The 21347-nt window shown below is 41.0% G+C and overlaps 1 protein-coding gene across 5 annotated transcripts in view; it reads right to left on the bottom strand.

Moving 5' to 3' along the window:
• Positions 1-21347, bottom strand: part of LOC105478743 (TUB like protein 4) — a 287369-nt gene that overhangs the window by 193293 nt on the left and 72729 nt on the right. For 4 of the 5 annotated variants that reach the window (XM_011736357.2, XM_071096651.1, XM_011736358.3 and 1 more), the window contains exon 2: positions 18553-20769. The exons of the other annotated variant lie outside the window; for it this stretch is intronic. In XM_011736357.2, the coding sequence (XP_011734659.1) occupies positions 18553-18804 (252 nt within the window). In that variant the 5' untranslated portion in view covers positions 18805-20769. The remainder of the gene's footprint in view (positions 1-18552; positions 20770-21347) is intronic. 5 annotated transcript variants of the gene reach the window in all.

Genomic DNA, 21347 nt, shown 5'->3' with positions numbered 1-21347 from the left:
GCCCTAGGGTACCATACAGAGTCTCTTTATATCTTATTGTTTCTCTCTTTTCAGTTAAAAAATATATATGTGTGTGTGTGTGTGTGTGTATATATACATACTTTTTTTTTTTTTTTTTTTGAGAGAGTCTCACTTTGTTGCCCAGGCTGGAGTGCAGTGGTGTGATCTTGGCTAACTGCAACCTCTGCCTTCCAGTTTCAAACGATTCTCCTGCCTCAACCTCCTGAGTAGCTGGGATCACACGTGTGTGTCACACAATGCCTGGTTAATTTTTGTATTTTTAGTAGAGATGGGTTTCACCATGTTGGCCAGGCTGGTCTCGAATTCCTGACCTTGGGTAATCTGCCCGCCTCAACCTCCCAAAGTGCTGGGATTACAGGCGTGAACCACTGTGCCTGGCAGTTAATTACTCTTTATATTAAACTTCCTGTGTTTAACCTACTGTGTGGTTTCCATCTCCCAATTGAACCCAGACTGCTACTGAATGTGTGTATGTGTGTATGTAAGTATGCATATGTGTGTTTTTGTGTGTGTGTGTGTGTGTGTGTCTGTTGAACGAGTCTAGCAGCAAAGATATTCCAGTAACAATGAACACCTCTAGAGGCCAGATGTTGGTTTCTAATACCATTCCCCATTGAAACAGCATTCCTCAGAGAAAATGCTGCTTCCAGACCCAAGGCAGGGTAAGTACAAGATGATGCTGAAACATAAGCTAGAAAATAAATAAACAGGTGCCCACCCACCACTGCCAGTGATTGGGGTGCACCAAAAGGACACATGAGCCAACCTAAAGGGGCTCCTGCTGGCCAAATCTGGGACACTTTGACCAAATTTCAATCCAAATAATCAAAGGAAATAATCATTGAAGAAAAAAGTGGAAATCCATGAGTTTACAGATAGGTAGGTGGGTGGATAGGGAACAACAGGAGGCTCTTCATTACATCTGTCAGCTGTCAGTATTCACGGAGGGAGTAGTGGAATTGGAAAATCACCATTTTTGCAACTATCATAGAAAAGATTGGCTCATGGAAGAACCATCGATGGATTATAAATCTAGGGAAGAAATTCTGATAAAGAATAGGATATTTGCATGGTTTTGAAGTTATCTCTCAACAGATTATCAAATACAGGGGGGAAAAAACCAGTAACAACACAGTTGAGAAAATGGACAGCACTTGGGCCAGGTGATCAACATTAACATCACCAGTGAGGGGCAGATAGCTACCGTGCACCTCCACATGTGACACCCTGAAAAGGACACATCATTTATGTAATATTCTGGCCTGGGATGATTAATCTAAATTTAATAATAAAAACAAACAAAAAAAACCACACAAAATACCAAACATTCTATTAAAAACAAAGAGGGGCATTCTTCTAAAAGGTCAAAGTCATAAAATATAAGGAAAAACTGAAGAGCTGTTCCAGATTATAGGGGTCTAAAGATATCTAACAACTAAATGCAGTGTGTGGTCCTAAACTGTATCCTGTGTACAGGAATAAAGAAAAACTACAGAGGATATTTCATCACTTGACAAAAGCGGAGTATGGAGAATAGTTTAAGTATTGAATTGAGGTTAAATTTCCTGAAATTGACAACTGTACTACAGTGGTTATGTTCTTGTTCTTAGGAAATACACACTGAAGTATTTTAGAGTAAAGGACCAAGATGTATACTCTCAAATGATCCAGGGGGGAGGAACACCTCATATATATTACGAGAGAGAGAGTGAGTGTATGTGTGCACTTGGGAGTGCAAAGGACAGAATAAAGCAAAATGTTCATAGCTGAATTTGAGTAAGAGTATTCTTTGTACTTTATTCCAATTTTTGTGTAAGTTTGGAATTGTTTCCAAATAAAATGGTTTTTAAATGCCTTTTATCCAAGGTCCTATGGGACATTCATTAACAAGCTCTCTGGGTAAGCATGCAGCTCTGCCACAGCCCTCGAAAAGAAAGAGACTTGTCTAAAACTACACAGTCCAATATGGTAGTTACTAGCCACATATGGCAACTGGGCACTTGCCAGCGTGGCTAGTCCAGATTGAGATGTGCCAGATTTCAAAGACTAAGTATAAAAAAAAGAGTATCTGGGCCGGGCATGGTGGCTCACGCCTGTAATCCCAGTACTGCAGGAGGCCGAGGTGGGCGGATCACCTGAGGTCGGGAGTTTGAGACCAGCCTGACCCACATGGAGAAACCCCATCTCTACTGAAAATACAAAATTAGCTGGGTTTGGTGGTGCATGCCTGTAATCCCAGCTACTTGGGAAGGCTGAGGCAGGAGAATCGTTTGAACCAGGGAGGTGGGGGTTGCAGTGAGTCAAGATTACGCCATCGCACTCCAGCCTGGACAACAAGAGCAAAACTCTGTCTCAAAAAAAAAAAAAAAAAAAAGAGTATCGGTTATCAAATTAACAGTCTGTATATCAATTACATGCTGAAATATTTTAGATATATTGAGTTAAAGTATATTAAAATTAATTTCACCTGTTTCTTTTTACTTTTAATGTGTCTATTTAAAATTTAATATTACATATGTGGTTCATACTATGTTTCTATTGCACAGTGCTGAGTTAAAATATAATAATGCTTTTTTAAAAAAAAGAGGTAAAGGCCGGGCGCGGTGGCTCAAGCCTGTAATCCCAGCACTTTGGGAGGCTAAGACGGGTGGATCACGAGGTCAGGAGATCGAGACCATCCTGGATAACATGGTGAAACCCCATCTCTACTAAAAAATACAAAAAACTAGCCGGGCAAGGTGGCGGGCGCCTGTAGTCCCAGCTACTCGGGAGGCTGAGGCAGGAGAATGGCGTAGACCCGGGAGGCGGAGCTTGCAGTGAGCTGAGATCCGGCCACTGCACTCCAGCCTGGGCGACAGAGCGAGACTCCGTCTCAAAAAGAAAAAAAAAAAAACAGAGGTATTGATCACTTAAACAAGTATTTCATTACTAGGGGAAAATTTCAGTTTACATTACAGAGCCTGACTCCCCTAAGGTGTTTTAATCTTCAAAATACATAGTTAGGTTTTTTAAAGCATAATTAAAGGAAAACAAAATTTTAAGGCCTAGGAGACAAGCAAAAGCTCTTTGGTCATGTTGTTTAACTAATTCCCTAATTAGTCACAAACGCCATCTGTAGTGAATTTCCTGAAGAGGTTAAAAATAAAAAAATCTAAAATTTTGAAAAATATCAAGTGAATGGAGAGACAATAGATGGTTTTTACACTCTTGTTTTCTGTATAAAATTAACTTCCCAAGTCCTAAACATTAACTCATACTGTCTTATAAACAAAGCCATCAAACATTTATTTCTGCTACCAAGGACTTTACAAAATAGACCTTTCTGACAAAGATGGTGCTTTCGAGGTTGTTTTTTTTTTTTTTTTTTTTATGTTAAGGTTCTGATTAATGAACTCCTCCTTAAACTCTAAATATTTAACCAGCAAAGAAAGAATACAGATAAAACATACAAATCTGGGTTTTGCCTTAAACATTGTTACAGGGATTATATAGTGGGAGGAAAAAGAAAGTTTGGAAGTGAGCTTGACTAGGAGGATAAAGAAAAGTCCCTAAGATAGAGACAATCTCCTCTGTATTTTAGTAGACCAAATCTAACTAGGCCAAGTGGAAAAAACAATACATGTCAGTAAGAATTCCCTAAAACAGCAACAATGAGGAAGAGAAACCAAATGGAGGCTGCCAGAAGGTACAATAAAAACACCCAGCAATAGAATCTTGGACAAAATGCACAGGCGTGTTTGTTTTGGAAGTTTGAAGTCAAGTTTGTGGGTGGACCCAATTGGAAACACTAAACTGTTGCACAGTACAAATTCTCATGTTTTTCCTTGTGGCACCCTTCCCACCCATCCTATACTATATCCCAGAGAATTGACCGACTTCTAGACAAAAACCTCCTAGTAAAATACGATGCCCACTGCCCAATCCATTTCTGTGTTTCTGACTAAAAGCCTCGCTGTTGAAGGCCCAATAGGTAGAGCTCCATGCAGAGCTGAGGCCCCAAGTCAGGCTCTGCTGGCTTGCAAGGAGGCAGGAAGATGAATGAACTGCACATGATGCAGTCCAGAATGCCTTACAGATTAGGTACATTAGTGCCCAGTGTCCTAGAATCCCAAACCTGTAACAGAACTAGGGCAAAAGTCCCTCCTCCCCACACAACGGGGACACCTCCCACCTGTACTAACCTCTCACCTGCCTCCTGCCTCACATTCCATTCCCACATTTAGCAACCATGAGGGCGCTCCTCTCTCCTGCTAAGCCAGATGAGATGTAACTAGGCAATTCTTCTCTCCACCAACATCAGGCACTGAAGGGTTATTCTCTGGGTTAGCCACAACTCGTTTTGGGAATCTCAGGCACAGTAGAGATGGTGACAAGGATTGAAAACAAGAATGATGTTGTGAAAAGCCAAATACATAGAATCTAGAAGGTTCTTGAGTTCAATTTCAGCTCTGTCAATTAGCAGAGATACCTTACTTTGGGTAAGCTGCTTAACGTCTCTGTACCTCACTTTCTTCATCTAAAAAAATGACAATAACAGGTGCAAAGCTGCAGAGCTGATGTGAGGACTGAGTGAGCTATAGCACTTAGGATGCTGTCTGGTACACAGTAAATACTCAATCAATATCAGCTCCTCCTCCTCCCTCCTCCTGCTCCTCCAACTTTCATATAACTAGCTCTACCTCTTCCCCAGCCGCGCACACGCACACACACACACACACACACACACGCCAGCTCTCAGAATGCTGGCAATAGGAGTATATTCACAGGCATGTGACTGGAAGTTTCTTATTGAAAGAAACTGAACCACTATGGAGAAAGCTGCTTGAACGCTGACCTTTGGCAGTCCCAAGAAAAGAGCTGGTTCTCCCCCAGATCACTATATAATACAATAAAGCTCACCAGCTAAACACCCCCTACATATACACACACAAAAGATGCCAGAGAGATTAATGGTGCACTGCTTTTACATTTGAATAAATATTCAAGGATCATTAGACATTTAAAGAAGACTTCAATTATAAAACATCTGGGTGGTGGTGAGGAGATTCACAGAGAACCACCCCTATACACACTCACACATACCTCTTTTAAAAAACCTCAAAAAAAGCAGATCTAATGCATGGAGAAAAAAAATTTGTTTAAAACCATAATTTGTATCCTCACAGAAGTATGAGAAAATATAGTGCCCATAAAATAAGAACTGGAGCAGCCAGAGGATTAGCACAAGATGAAGCATCCCTCAAATACTATATTTTTGATCCATATTTGATTGAAAAAATTCCACATATAAGTGGATCCACAAAGTTCAAACCATGATGGTCAAGGGACAACTATAAAGATAAATTAGATAATATATTTAAAGTCATGGCATTACTAAGTGATGGAGCTAGAATGTAAACTGAGTCTAGCTCCAGGGCCTGAGCTCTTAACTACTATGCTTCTAAAAACTCTGGAAATGTGAAGACAAAATTCTGAAGAAAACTACCTAAAAATCTGTACCCAGCCAAACTATCAAGTGTGAGAGCAGAATTAGGACATTTGGAGATAAGAAAGTCTTATAATTTATGACTTACAAATACTTTCTTAGGAAGATACTGGAGATTATGTTCCAATAAAAAGGAGTTAGACCAAAAAACCCCACAAGATTCCAAAAACAAGACACAGAAGAAGTAGGGGGCAGAGAGAATTCCCAAGATGATGATTAAAAGGAAGTTCAGGAAATCACCTGGGCAGCAGGCCCAGTGAGCAACCAATCCAGAGAGCAGAAGGATGACAAACGACTCCCAGGTGGAGGTCTTCAGGAAAAAAACAAAAACAAAAACAAAACAAAACAAAAAACTACAGGAACTGATAAACCATCTAATCGGTCTGAATGCATGAAATTACACTGAAGAGAAAGGAAGGTTTTGCAATAAAGAAACTAAACCACTGGGGGGAAAATTTTTATCATGAGGTGAAAAGAGTTAAATAATGAAGGAATACAATCATAGTACCCTATTTGGCTCATCTGGGAATAATAGTGACATAGTTTAAATAGTGTAAACACTGAATAATAACCAATATTTGTGATACAGTAATACTGGAATGATTAGATGGTAGGGCAAAGTTGGGTTGAGTGACTATGAAAGAGAAGAGAGCTAAATCTCCGCCTAACGAGATGGGAATGAAGTCAATAGACAAAATCCTAAAATTGATTCATCAAAAAAATAATAGTATGAGCCTTTGTTAAGTGGCCAGGACAATAGGTGGAGGGACGGGGGAGACAGGAGTTAGAACATTGCTATTTTTCATTCTTAGCATTTACCAATATGTATAAATATTACTGTGATAAAAAATTAACTCACACTACTGAGCTTCGGTATAAAAATAGATAAGCCAGTTTAGGTGAAATGAGATTCTGACCTAAATATAAAACAACAGTTCCATTTCTGCCTCTTTGCTAGAAAGGTTCCTTATTCAAAATAAGAATTCCTAAGACATTTAAAAGAAGAGTTGTTCCTTAGCCGGGCGCGGTGGCTCACGCCTGTAACCCCAGCACTTTGGGAGACTGAGGCGGGCGGATCATGAGGTCAGGAGATCGAGACCATCCTGGCTAACACGGTGAAAACCCGTCTCTACTAAACATACAAAAAATTAGCTGGGTGTGGTGACAGGTGCCTGTAGTCCCAGCTACTTAGGAGACTGAGGCAGGAGAATGGCATGAACCCGGGAGGCGGAGCTAGCAAGTGAGCCCAGATGGCACCACTGCACCACTTCAGCCTGGGAGACAGAGGAAGACTCTGTCTCAAAAAAAAAAAAAAAAAGAGCTGTTCCTCAAATCCCTTCAGTCTACAATAACTGGCTACAATTAAGAGTTAGGCTCATGTGTACATTATCACAGTACCAAGGTGACTGATGTCTATTACTTCTTTAAGACTATTATTTCCATAATTGATTAAGCATAGCCAGTGCTGTCAACTCTCAGTTATCCACACTGGTGAATAAATGCACTGAACTGAATGGTAATTTTTATACTCACATTTGATTTTTCAACAATTCTATTTCAATATGAGAGTAAGACCCAAACCAAAAGCACTGTCTTCTTTCATGCCACAAACATTTGTTACTATTGTTTATTATCATGACTATGTATGTCTGGTCCCACCTGCCCATCCAGCTTTGCTTTCCACTACTCTCCAACACTTCACCAAACTCTTCCATGTCCAAAACACACACCACAGTCATTCAAAACTCTGTTTAAGGGTGTCTCTTCCCTTCACCTTTTTGAAGCAGTGTCTTATAGATGGAAAAACACACAAATTCAAATCTCAGGTCTGCCATCATCTAGTTCTGCAACCTCCGACAATTTCCTTAACATCTCAGAACCTCAGGTTCCTCAACTGTATAGCAGGGATGTTAATACAAAGCCGTAGAGAGATGCTATGAGGGCTACACTAAATAATGGACAAAACACACACACACAAAGTATGGGAACATATATGGCAACTGTCATCAGGAAAGACAACATTATATCCGTGCAAACGATATCCACCCTCTGACACACATGATAGGCGATCCATCTGGGCAGGAACAGTGCCTTTTTCATCACAGTAGAGCCAAAGCCCAATAGCATCTAGCCTAGAGCAGGCTCTCAAATATTTTCGGAATCAAAATGAACATTAAGGTCCAGCTCATTCCCTGACTCCCCACAGGAAGCTTCCCTGTCCACATTGGTCCACAGTGCTTCATCCTCTGACCTACTACAGCACCCTGCAGTACATCAGAACAGTACAATATCTTCCACCCATTTCTTCAGCCTTGGTCTAAAAAAAGAAGACAGACTCACCAGGACAATGAAGTTAACTATGGCTATATTCAGGGAATGTAAGAATATTTTTTAAATACCTAGTTGACTTCATTCACACACTGCTCCACCTTTCCAGTCCCACTATGCAGATCCTTTCTCTCAGTGTTCCCACTGAGGAAATCCTTAGTAATAAAGCTGGCAGATAAAAGTGGAACATCCACGAAATTCTAGTAAGTGCATTTTATCAGTTTAAACTCCTTTCCAGGGTAAAAAACTAGGTAAGTTTCCACTATTCATTTTGCTCAATACAGTAAATTTACCTGCAAAAAGTACAGTTAAGTCCTCACTTAACTTCAGGGATAGGTTCTTAGAAGCTGAACTTTAAGCAAAAACGACCTGCATATGAAAACAATTTTACCTTAAGCTAACTGATATAAACAAGAGTAAATATCCTACGTATATACGACATACTACTAAATGTCATTTCACTTCAAGCTGCAGTTTCCAAGAACTTACCAACAATATTGAGGACTTACTGTATAGAAAAGTCTGAGGGGTTGTGGTTTTGCAATTCATATCTCTAACATTATACGGTTTTGAAACCTGCCATGCAGATCCACTGAAGCCACAAACATTCAACGATGATGTAGCCCTGAGCTTCTCAGCCCCTATTACCAGCTACAGATGACCCCAAGGAGGGCTTTTATCCACCAACGACGCCCTCTCTGGGATTCAATGCACCTCTGGGAGTGGGGCAGCCCTCCTGTTATGGAATACCTAAAGGCACTACCTAGGAAGGAAACAAGGTAGATGTGGTCATCTAGCATGCTAAAATACGCTCACATAAACAGAAACGTTGCTTTACCAGAAGAGTTGCATAAAACGAGTCATTAATGCTGAGTCACTAATAAATTATCTCTAATTCAGGTCATGAACACATGATTATGTAACTTCAAACTTGACTACAACCACATGCTGAATACATTAAGCACAGAAACAGTCATATCTGAGCACTTGCATAAGTCAAATTATTAAGGTAGCACCCTAGTTTAACCATCTGCCATGGAAATTAATAAAAAGTGTATCATGCTCAGATGGATAAAATCCCCATTACAAACTACAAACATTTCACAGTATAGTCAAAAGGCACAAAGAACATCACTGCATGTCCAACAAGGGCAATTTTGTTCCAGGGCAGGAAAAAATGCATAGGTCCTTGTCCTTGTCAGCCAGGTTCCAAAAGCATCTGACAAGGGAGTACAGTCACATGCTTAGGTTGGGGCTGGGGAACGAAGTGTCCTTCATCTCTCTCAGAAATGTGTCTCTGAAGCCAGAATGTGGCTTAATCTTCTTCCACGACTGAGAAAAGTACGAGTTAAATCCTAAGTATTTCTCAAGGTCCTGCTCAAAGATGATCTTCACCACACAATCTCTAGGAAGCCTCATTCTTCATTCTTTGAACAATTCAAAGCTTGCTTTCTCTTCCTAATGGAAATGCAAATAGAGGAAGGCGAAGTCCACGCTTCACCCTCATGCTAGACTGTAGATTCCATGAGGTGTAAGCTGGGACTTCTCTTGCCCCCACACAGTGGCAAGTACACACAGCACCCAGCACACAACAGAGATGTAGTAAATACCTGCTAATGCATGTGTTTTCAAATCTAAACTGAGGAACAAAAATCAACAAACACTGTTTCTGGCCTCATAAGTCAGAACCGTAACTGAATTTCCAGGTACTAAGTGATATTGTAAGGACTGGAAAGTGATATACGTAAGTATATTACTTTAAGTACAAAGGGTATAGAGTACTTGACTATTTCATCACTTATACACCATTTTCACAGCCCTTCGAAAAACACACTGTCTCAGGTTCTACAACTCTGATAGAAGAGAATTATGGCCGGGCGCGGTGGCTCAAGCCTGTAATCCCAGCACTTTGGGAGGCCGAGACGGGCGGATCGCGAGGTCAGGAGATCGAGACCATCCTGGCTAACACGGTGAAACCCCGTCTCTACTGAAAAATACGAAAAACTAGCCGGGCGAGGTGGCGGGCGCCTGTAGTCCCAGCTACTCGGGAGGCTGAGGCAGGAGAATGGCGTGAACCCCGGAGGCGGAGCTTGCAGTGAGCTGAGATCCAGTCACTGCACTCCAGCCTGGGCGGCAGAGCGAGACTCCGTCTCAAAAAAAAAAAAAAAAAAAAAGAGAATTATTATTTTCAATTTACTACTGACTTGAGTAAACTAATGACTTGAATGACTTGGACAGGTAAAGCTAGAACTTCTTGGAATCAAGATATGGAAAAACAGAAACAGAAAGGAAAAAAGAACAGGCCATCACTAAAGGAAATAAAACAGCCCTCCATTATATCCACCATTATAATACCCTAGTTGGTCATCACAAATCTACTAAAAGTCACTTTCTATGTAGAATTTATAAGAGAGATAAAAGAGCTTCAGTGAGTTTTTGCTGGCTTTAATCCAAAATGAGTCAACTTTTCTCACTAAAACTGTTGTACAGATTAAGTACGTTAAATACTGTATAAAAGTTTTAAAATAAAATGGTTTTCTAATCTCTCCAAATGTTGAGAAAGTTGGTCATCACTATGCACAGTGAGGTGGACACAGAACCTGGCTTGCCAGTCCCCAGTGGCTCTGGGCCTTCTTCAGGAGAGGGTAAATCAGACAATGGTACTAGGAGGGTCTTTCACTGCAAGGGAGGCCATTCTTACAATCTAGAAATTCCCATCCTTTTTGGAATTAAGATGTGTCATACAGCGTTTTTAGTAAAAAAGAAAAGTACCTTAGAAATAAATTTTTATAATATTTTTAAACACTGAAAAAACTTACTATACATTGTTAAGTAGAGTCCTCCACAATGGGAAGATAGTAGAGTTTAAGTCAAGAGATTCATGAGGAAGTTTGTGCTAGGCATGGTGATGAAGGAAGACAAAAGTGAGCACGTTTCAGATATTATCTGGAAGTCAAACACAGTCGGAGGTCTTGCTAATAACAAGACTTGGGGACAAGGGAAGTGCAGGGAGATTCCTGAACTGTGAGCTGGACTGACTGACTGGTCTTGGGCCATCTACCAAAATGGGAAAACAGTGCATGGAACTGATGTGAGGGTTCAAGGGGCAGGGGGGAAATCAGTTCTGTCTGGGTGACCGATAGTCTGCGAGGCCTGATTGGTGTCCACTTTTGTATCTCATATATCAAGTTGGAGAATGAAGTTTGGAACTAGAAAGAGATGGCAGACAGAGAGAGATACCTGGAGTCATCAGCATGTAGGGAGATTTAAAGCCAACATAGAGAGGAAATACAGAAAAACATGCATGCCTGGTACCCGTTAACATTTAAAGATGAGGCAAAAAAGAAAAAAAAAGAAAAAAGAAAAAAAGGCAGAGCCAGCAAAGAAGGGTGGAGAGCAGAGGCCAGAACAGTAACAGAAAACCAGGAGAGCCTCATGTCCTGGAAAGTGAGAGAAGACAACGTCTCAATTCTACTGATGCTACTGAGCAACTTGCTACTGAGGCAACAAGTGCAGTTTAAAAACAAAAACGAAACACCAAAAACCTATGAGTTTAGCAATGTGTGGTCATTGAGAAAGAGATCATTTCAGCAGAATAAGGAAAGAAAGCACACTGAAGGGGGCCAAAAAGTTAAAGGAAATTTTTTAAATAAATAAATAACTAATTGATATTCTAAACAATGAGAGGTGAGGAAGTTAAGAATGACGGGGTACATTGATCTTCCAGTAAGTTTTACCAAACGAGGTAAGCGGATAACTATAATAAAGCATTATCAGTGCAACCAGAGAAGTCTGATCAGTGTACAACAGGGACAAGGGGCAGGGTCAGACAAAGCATATCAGAGAAGATGTATCCAATCCAAGAATTCAGGTGAGACCACTGCTGTAGTAGACACGTCCTTATAACAAAACGAATTCCAGCAACTACACATGACTGCCTGCTTATTCTTAAGTCAAAAAAATCCTGTTGGTCGGGCAAGGTGGCTCACGCCTGTAATCCCAGCACTTTGTGAGGCTGAGGCGAGTGGATCACCTGAGATCAGGAGTTTGAGACCAGCCTGGCCAACATGGCAAAACCCCATTTCTACTAAAAATACAAAAATTAGCCAGGTGTGGTGGTGGGCGCCTGCAATCATAGCTACTCAGGAGGCTGAGGCAGAAAAATGGCTTGAATCTGGGAGGTGGAGGTTGCAGTGAGCCGAGATTATGCCATTGTACTCCAGCCTGGGCAACAAAGTAAGACTCCATCTCAAAAAAAAAAAAAAAAAAAAAAAATCCTGTTAAATGACAATCAGTACTAACCTTGATTAATTTGCAAAACATCTACCATATCTGTAAGAAATTGTTTCATAGAATAAAAACACTCCCAAGTAATTATTTTCTGAAATAATCTTCATTATGGAACATAATTATTTTGCCTGACATACCTGCCCACCTGTTGGGGACTCTTTTAAAAGAAAAACTCATCTTTCTTGAATTACTGCTTCACAGTAAAAGGACAAATAATTCTAAAAAAGCATCACTTCTCAGCCAGCCACAAAGAGTCTCCCTTGGAGTTTCAGTAGGTAAGCACACATCTATTCCTCTTCTATAACACTGCTATCAAAGGTTTCAAAAGAGATACTGGCAAAAGGATTAACCGTCCCCAAATGCCATAAAAAGTTGCTTTGGGAAAAGTTGATTTGGTTGATCATTCACCTTTTGTGGTAGTGGTTCTTTTTTATGAAAGGTGCTTTCAGGATTGATGGGGGGCACATATTTTGACCATCTGATTAGAACCATTAACATACTTACCAAATATGAAGCCATTTATACAGGTTAAGAATTCCTTGCCTATATGTTTCACTCCGGCAAATATAGCTGATACCATTTTATCACAAATTTCTAACAACAGAATACACAATGTGAGAAAGGCAAACTAGTCTCAAAGACCAGACAAACATTTATCACAGTATTTAATTTCAGATTCAATTTATCTAACTGAATACATTTATAACTGCAAAACTGTTAAGATTTGTTAAATGCATAATGTAAAACAGATTTTACATACTAGCTGAGGGTGAAATAAATTATCTTTCATTCAGATTTCTTTCCTTTTTAATTCAGTTGTGAAATTAGCAGATGACTAGTTCTGACCCCTTCAATTTAGTTAGTTCCATGGCCAGAAATAAAATCTTGCAGCGGTTCTTTCAGTAGTGTTCTTAAGGCATGGCCGGTAGGGACACAAGGTTTTTCTGCTTCTTGTGGTAGAAGGGAGTGAAGATAAGGTAACTAAGTATGGGCAGAGATGAGTTACATGTCAGCCTTCCCAGAAACGAAAAAACAAATTAAATAAAACCCAAGGTTTCTTTTGATGATTTCCTTAAATGAAGATACAAGTTCACAACCCCTGATTCAGAATCCTTACAGACAAGTATTTTGAGTTCATAAGTTTTTAAATCTTAGCAAAGTCCTACAGGGGGAGCTCCTGTCAATTATCTAATGTCACCCACAGGTCTGGGCAGCCTCCATAATAAAACACAGTATTTCTGCAGCTGAAGTGATGGAATAATAACAATCAGCAGCTTCACATCAGTCCAGGTCAGGTCTTGCCATTAAAACAATTACACAAAAATTCGCTATTTCAGAGCCCTTAGATTGAACAACCGTGAGCTGGGCACATTGGCTCTCACCTATAATCCCAACACTTTGGGAGGCTGAGGTGGGTGGATCACTTAAGTCCAGGAGTTTGAGACCAGCCTGGGCAACAGGGCAAAACCCTGTCTCTACAAAAAAAAAAAAAATTTGTAACTAGCTGAACATTGTGGCATATGTCTGTAGTCCCACCTACTTGGGTGGCTAAGGTGGGAGGATCACTCAAACCTGGGAGGCAGAGGCTGCGGTAAGCTGTGATTGTGCCACTGCACTCTAGCCTGGGGAAGAGAGAGAAGCTCTGTCTCAAAAAATTAAAAAAAAAAAAAAGATTTAACAACTGAGGATAAGGGATAGAGGACTCGTATTTAACACAAGTTATAAGAAAATAAAGTTTTAGGAAAATGTTAAACCCCTAGATTCAAGTTCTCCTCCATACAAGCTGCATGAATTTAGGCAGGTTATTTAACATATTTAAAGCCTGAGTTTTCTTCTCTATAAAAGGGAAATAATGATATCTTCCCATGAGTCTGCTGTGAACAACATGAGGTAAGATGCCTGAAACTACATCGGGCACTGGGCAGTAGGATGCCCACCTCAGTTTGCCTGGGATTTTGCAGTTATTAACACCGACAGTCCCACATCCTGGGAAACCAGGAGAGTTGGTCATTCTACTTGGCAGGCATTCAGTAAATGGCACATATTTTTTTTTTTTTGCGGGAGGTGAGGGAGAGCAGAGACAGGGTCTTACTATGTTATTACCCAGGCTGGTCTTGAACTCCTAAGCTCAAGCAATCTTCCCGCCTCAGCTTCCCAAAGTGCTGGGATTACAAGCATGAGCCCCCATGCCCAGCTAAATGGAACAGATTCTAGTATGAGGAACAGAAATTAACTGAAAGTAAAAAAGGATCAGAGTGAACACGCAACCTACAAAATGGGAGAAAATTTTTGCAATCTACCCATCTGACAAAGGGCTAATATTCAGAATCTACAAAGAACTTCAACAAATTTAAAAGAAAAAAACAACCCCACCAAAAAGTGGGCCAAGGATATGAACAGACACTTCTCAAAAGAAGACATTTATGCAGCCAACAGACACATGAAAAAATGCTCATCATCACTGGCCATCTGAGAAATGCAAATCAAAACCACAATGAGATACCATCTCACACCAGTTAGAATGGCGATCATTAAAAAGTCAGGAAACAGATGCTGGAAAGGAAGTGGAGAAATAGGAACGCTTTTACACTGTTGGTGGGAGTGTAAACTAATTCAACCATTGTGGAAGACAGTGTGGCAATTCCTCAAGGATCTAGAACTAGAAATACCATTTGACCCGGTGATCCCAATACTGGGCATATACCCAAAATCATGCTACTATAAAGACACATGCACACGTATGTTTGCTGTGGCACTATTCACAATAGCAAAGACTTGGAACCAACCCAAATGCCCATCAATGACAGACTGGATTAAGAAAATGTGGCACATATGCACCATGGAATACTATGCAGCCATAAAAAAGGATGAGTTCATGTCCTTTGCAGGGACATGGATAAAGCTGGAAACCATCATTCTAAGCAAACTATCACAAGGACAGAAAACCAAACACCGCATATTCTCACTCATAGGTGGGAACTGAACAATGAGAACACTTGGACACAGGGCAGGGAACATCACACACAAGGGCCTGTTGTGGGGTGGGGAGCAGCGGGAGGGACAGCATTAGAAGAAATACCTAATGTAAATGATGAGTTAATGGGTGCAGCAAATCAACACGGCACATGTATACCTATGTAACAAACCTGCATGTTGTGCACAGGTACCCTAGAACTTAAAGCATAATTTTTAAAAAAACAACAAAAAACAAAAAAAGTAAAAATGCAATGTGGAAAAAAATCACACAAAACAGTTTCAACAGTGAGACAGCCAGACCACTGTCTGTGAATTAGAATCCTCTCTTTTGTGGTAGGCAGAATTCTAAAACCGCACCCCCTGGTATGCACACCCAGTGTAATCCCCTCCCCAGAGTGGAGGTGAGCACGGCCAGCTCACGGATGCCATTTTTCAGACATGGAAAGTCAGAAAGATTTGAAGTTACAGCAGATGCTCTCCTTCTGGCCTTGAAGAAGCAAACTGCATGCTGTGGAGAGAGTCACAAGGCTAGGACTAGTTAGGGCCTCTAAGACCCAAGGGCCTCAGTCCTACAAGGAACTGACTTCTACCAACAAACTGAATGAGCTTGGAGGAAGGCCCTGAGCCTCAGAGGAGCTAGCAGTCCTGGCTGGTACCACGTTTCCCAGCCTGGGAGACCTAAGCACAGGCCCCAGACATACCATAACAGGGCTTCAGAACTACAGAACTGTGAGACTAGAAATGGGTAACGTTTTAAGTCACCAAGTCTGGGGTAATTTGTTACACAAGAACAAGAAAAAATATTTTTAAGAGTATCCACTACAAAGGTGCAGAGATGTGTGTGTGGGGGGGGGTATAATGTGTGCATGCCTGTATGTATATGCCCAATATATTATTTGTAAAACATAATTTCTTGGCCGGGCGCAGTGGCTCAAGCCTGTAATCCCAGCACTTTGGGAGGCGGAGACGGGTGGATCACGAGGTCAGGAGATCGAGACCATCCTGGCTAACATGGTGAAACCCCGTCTCTACTGAAAAATACAAAACACTAGCCGGGCGAGGTGGCGGGCGCCTGTAGTCCCAGCTACTCGGGAGGCTAAGGCAGGAGAATGGCATGAACCCGGGAGGCAAAGCTTGCAGTGAGCCGAGATCCGGCCACTGCGCCCCAGCCTGGGGGACAGAGCGAGACTCCGTCTCAAAAAAAAAACACATAATTTCTTGCACTGTTTTTTAATGGAAAAAGTTCAAATTCAAAAGAAGCTTCTTAATAAATTAAACTCGGTGGAAAAATCAATCTCAAATTACTCTTGGCCTTACAACTAAAACTTTCATGCATTGATGATGAGGTGTAAATAGTACAACCACTTTGGAAAACAGGCAATTTCTACTAAACCTAAACATGCAACACTATGATTTAGAAATTCCACCTTCTGAATGCACAGGTCCATACAAAGACACGCACATAAACGTTCACAGCAGCATTAGTCATAACAGCCAAAAACTGGAAGCAATCCAGATACCCAGGAACAGGAGAAGAAAAACACCAGGTATCTTCCTTCAGTGGAAAATTCACATCAATTAAAAAGTACAAACTAATAATATACACAACAGGGATGAATCTCACAGATATCATGTTGAGTGAAAGAAGCCAGACACAGAGAGTATGTAATGAAGGATTCCACTTCCATTAAGCAGTGACAGAGTAAGAATGTGAGTTACTTCTCAGCAGGGGTGTGCTAGGATCTGAAGGTTTCCATCCCCACAAAACTCAATGTTGAAACCTAATCCCCATGTGGTGGTATCAATAGGTGGGGCCTTTGGGAGGTGATCAGGTCTTGAGGGCTCTCCCCTCATAAATGGGATTCCTATCCTTATACAATAGGCCCAAGGAAGCTCCCTTGCCCCTTCCACCACATGAGGACACAGGAACAAGGTGCCATTTATGGAGAAGAGAGCCCTCACCAGACACTGAACCTGCTGACGTCTCGATCTTGGACTTCCCAGTCTTCAGAACTGTGAGCAATAAATTTCTGTTGTTTATACATTACCAAGTCTAAGATATTTTGATTTAGCGGCAGGAATGGATTAAGACAGAATGTAAAATCTGGAAAGGAGCACCAAGTACCTGTAACTGGTGCTGGAAATGCTGTATATTTTGGTCTTTTTGGCGCTTATATGGGTGACTGCATATAAAAATAATCATTGAAAGTTAAGTTTAGTACACTTTACTGAATGTTTATATTGCTACGATCTGAATGTCTGTGTGCCCCCAAAATTCGTATGGTGAATCCCCCTAGGTGATGGTAGTAAGAGGTAGGGTCTTTACAGGAGGTGATTCAGTCATGAGAATGGAGCCCTCATGTATGGGATTAATGGCCTCATGAAAGAGGCCTCAGAGAGCCTCTCATCCTCTTTCCACCAAGAAGAAATCAAAAACCGTACCATACTAGCCCCCTGATCTTGGGACTTTCAGCCTCCCAAACTGTGAGAAATAAATTTCTACTGTTTATAAGCCACCCTGTCTATATTCTGTTATAGTAGCACAAATGGACTAAGACCTATACTTGAAAAATATTCCTGCTCCTTTACAATAGCTATTTAATAACCATTTAATGACATTTTAAGATGCCTGAAATAGTCTTGGATTCCTCATTTTAAAAATATCTAAATAAGCTAGTGAAGAGTAAAACATGAATATTGTGAAGGTGCTATACAAGCATAACTTTGCAAGAAATTATCACTCAAAGCTCTTCTTTAAAACACAATGCCTAACACTTAAGTATTGCTCAATAAATGTTGGTTGCATGAATTTCATAGATAATCCCACTGCTTATATTTTAGAAGCCCAGAGGAATCTATATGTACAAATATATGGCATAATAGCCTGAATATAATATACCCTATACATGTGAAAAACTATGGTTCTTGTCCATTAACTACTTCTTTACCTCCAAGTACAAAAAAATACAAGCCAAGTGTCAAGCCATCACCAAAGAAACGTAGATGTTAACTGTGCAAGGTAAAGGCAGCACCACTTTCATTTTTCACACTGTCAGTGTGACATCAGGGGTGGGGATAACTCTTTGCCATGCAGACTTGGAGCATGAGAAGTTGGTTAGGATCATCTAATTTAACCCCACACCGTGGTCAGAAAGCGCCCTGGCCTCCCTACTGCTGGGCGTCTTCCCACTGCCTGGACCCTCTGAGAGAGTGCAGGGGGAAGACAGCAGGGGTGCCAGGGACAACTGACCCACGTGGGGAGAGGCAGCCTACTGTGAACTGTGTCCACCTTAGCATCTTTTCTGCCAGAGCATAAGAGACAGAACTCACAGCATGGAAAGTCTCACTTAGCAGCAAGTCTATGAAACTGAAATGAAGGAAGTTTCAAGTCCACAAGGGGCTCAAAAACACCACTGGAAGTGACCAAAAAGTGAAACAAAACCACAGCTCACCTCGCTATTGTGGCCCCGGAGGTTGAAATTTATCCTCTGTGGAGTACTCCTGTCCCTGCGACAGTGGCTAGAGGTGAAAGTCACCCCAACCACTCCTCGCCCATTGCCCGTGGCCAGCCAGCCCTCCTCGTAGTAGCGCCTCCTGCACACAGGCTTCTCCTTCTCACTCTTGGGGACACGCCCCTTCCAGGACAGGCACAGGATGTTGGAGTCACTGCAAAGCACAGGCCCATGTTCCACCGCTGCATACATACTTTCTTCAATGAACTGTTTTACTTAAAAAGTAATGCTAATGCTGTGAAATTTAAACCAATTTCTTTCATTGGTGTATTTGTTTTTGTGGTTGGTTTGCGTTGAGTTTTTCCCCCTTTAATTAAGACTGACCTGAATCTAATTAGAAGGTCAGTATTTTATAAAGATCCACCGAATGCATAGTGAAAAAATTCCTCTATAAAAGATGATGGCAGTCTTCTAAGAAAAGGTAATGCTTAAAAAAACATGGGGTCCATTTTTATTTTCAAGTTCTCAGAGGAAGAACGTGCTGATCCTTTGGAGAAAGAGCATCGTTAATTAAGTGGTGATCAAGAAACGGTTTTCTTCTTTTTACTCCACTTGGTTATTCTCATTCAGCCTGAGATTCCAGTTTAGTGTAATGATTCCAGAGACAACGGGTTGCAAATACATAGATTTCAAGTAACTTAAGGCTTTAAGAATCCCTCTAGCTCGAATTTTTCTCTTCAGAAGTTCGGATGCAGAGACAGAACACACAGGATCATCTTCCTTCGGAAGCCACCCTCTAGCATGTTTTCTGAACTAGACAAATTTCTGCTGCTAAAGCTGAAAAAGATTGCATAAAGGGGAAAAAAGGCACACAAACCGTGCAAAACAGACCAGAGTTTGTGCAGACAAGAGTCCAAATTTTAGGAAGAAAAACAGACTCTCTCCCCGTTGTTTCAGAACCAGAAACTTTCCACCTCAAAGCTTGGCCCTGTGTCCCCGGGGAACGCAGGGCTCCATCGGACTACTCCTCCACCAGCCGGCACACCCCTCAGTGCCATAGAGGCTAGAAAGAAGGCCCCTTCACTCAAGAGGCAGAATGTTCCAGCGCTCTTACAGTGGTCCCAGTGTTTGCCTTGGGTGAGTCTTAAATCCTCTTGCTGACAAAACAGAGCCACGCTACAAGATTTTATTTCTTTTGCTCGTCTCCCTTCTCGCTCCCCCAGTTAGCACTCCCCTTTTCTGCTCCTAAAGATCTTTTTCCATCTTGATGAAAAAAGCTAATCTTAGAATTAAGTCCATCAGGTAATCTTCTCATACGAAAATCTTCTTGGACTTGACAGGGAAGATAATCCCTTAAAACAAAAGCAGAAGCCAGAGTCAGATTCCCTCAACTGTCTCCCTAGAGAGTGATCGTGTTTTGCTGATGGGTGCTTTCCTGTTCACATTCACAGACTGTCTCCAAACACCACACCGCTCGTCCAAAAAAAAGAAAGCTTTGCTTGGATTTTCCTTGATATTTGTTTTATAATTATTGGTTTCAACTGCTATTTTACAATATTATCCTATAGATGCAGGAAAAGAAACGGGGAAATAATAAATTAAAATTTCTCAAATACAGTTAATTAAAATAGGCAAAGGAATAAGTTCATTATTCAAACTTGTCCCATCATACTTGAACTTGCTTTCCTCTAGCCATAACCACAATAGGAGTTACTTTTCAGTCCAGAATTTTAATCCATCAAAATCACCAAACCCACTGAAAAATAAAGTGCAACAAGCACTGTGTGAGCCGCTGCAATGTTTGAAGTCACACTTCTTTCTCAGTCACCTTCGCACTTAGTTCCTTCTTTAAACTGGAAGGTATTTTTGTGGCTTAATCTGTGCAAATTTTTTTTTCTTCTTTTTGCAGACTTTCTTTACCCATGCAGACCATATGGAAAATTGGCCATTAGTGATGTATTTTTCTCCCCGGGCTCCTGAGCCCAGTGGCGTCAAGTTGCTCCATCTGATTCTTAAATTAATTTTCATCAGTTGTAAAACTCTCAAGTGTGCACAAGAATGAGCCTGTCTTCCCGTGTGAATGTGTAAGTACAGAAAGAAGGTTTTAAATGCACATAGACACACACTCTTCAACTGCCATACGAAGCGTCTGTTTCCCCAGTCATGTCAGGAACCATCAGATTATTCACGGCTGGAAGGCCCTGGAGTCTTACAAATCTGTTAAAAAAAAAAAAAAAAAAAAAAAGATATAAAATAAAAAAACTTTAAAACACTGAAAAATAAAAGTTTTGAGAATAATTGCTGAAACTGAAATGAGAGACCCATCTTTACACTTATATCAAATGGAGCTACTGACTGCACTGAATGGTAAAATCCAACAGTGAAAGGATACACCTCACCAGCCTCAAGACAACACACAACACATGAGAGCTCTGCCGGCCACGGATCGTTGTATTCAATTTGTCAGCAGCTGGGCATATCTGAATGAAATCATAGCTGCCATTCTCCCACACTGAACTGTCCTTTCTAAGACTCTAAACTCTGAATGTGAGGCTCTACCCTACCAGAGATCATGGTCACTGCTTCAGCAGGCATCCTCAAAAAGGAGACTGAAATGACTCAGGCAAGTTATCTGGATTGATTTTTTCACGATTAATAAAAGATTAAACTGCTTCAAGACACAAAGCAGCAAGGGCGTTTAAAACTCATCTGTCCCTGATGGCTGGCAGGTCTCAGAGCAAAGCACAGTTGTTTTCTAAGCTTTTAAGTGGTCTACCAGCAATAAAGTTCTAGAG

This window comes from Macaca nemestrina, chromosome 5, assembly GCF_043159975.1.
Source record: "Macaca nemestrina isolate mMacNem1 chromosome 5, mMacNem.hap1, whole genome shotgun sequence".
In the NCBI taxonomy this organism is placed as follows: Eukaryota; Metazoa; Chordata; class Mammalia; order Primates; family Cercopithecidae; genus Macaca; species Macaca nemestrina.
This window is presented reverse-complemented; position numbering and strand designations above follow the sequence as displayed.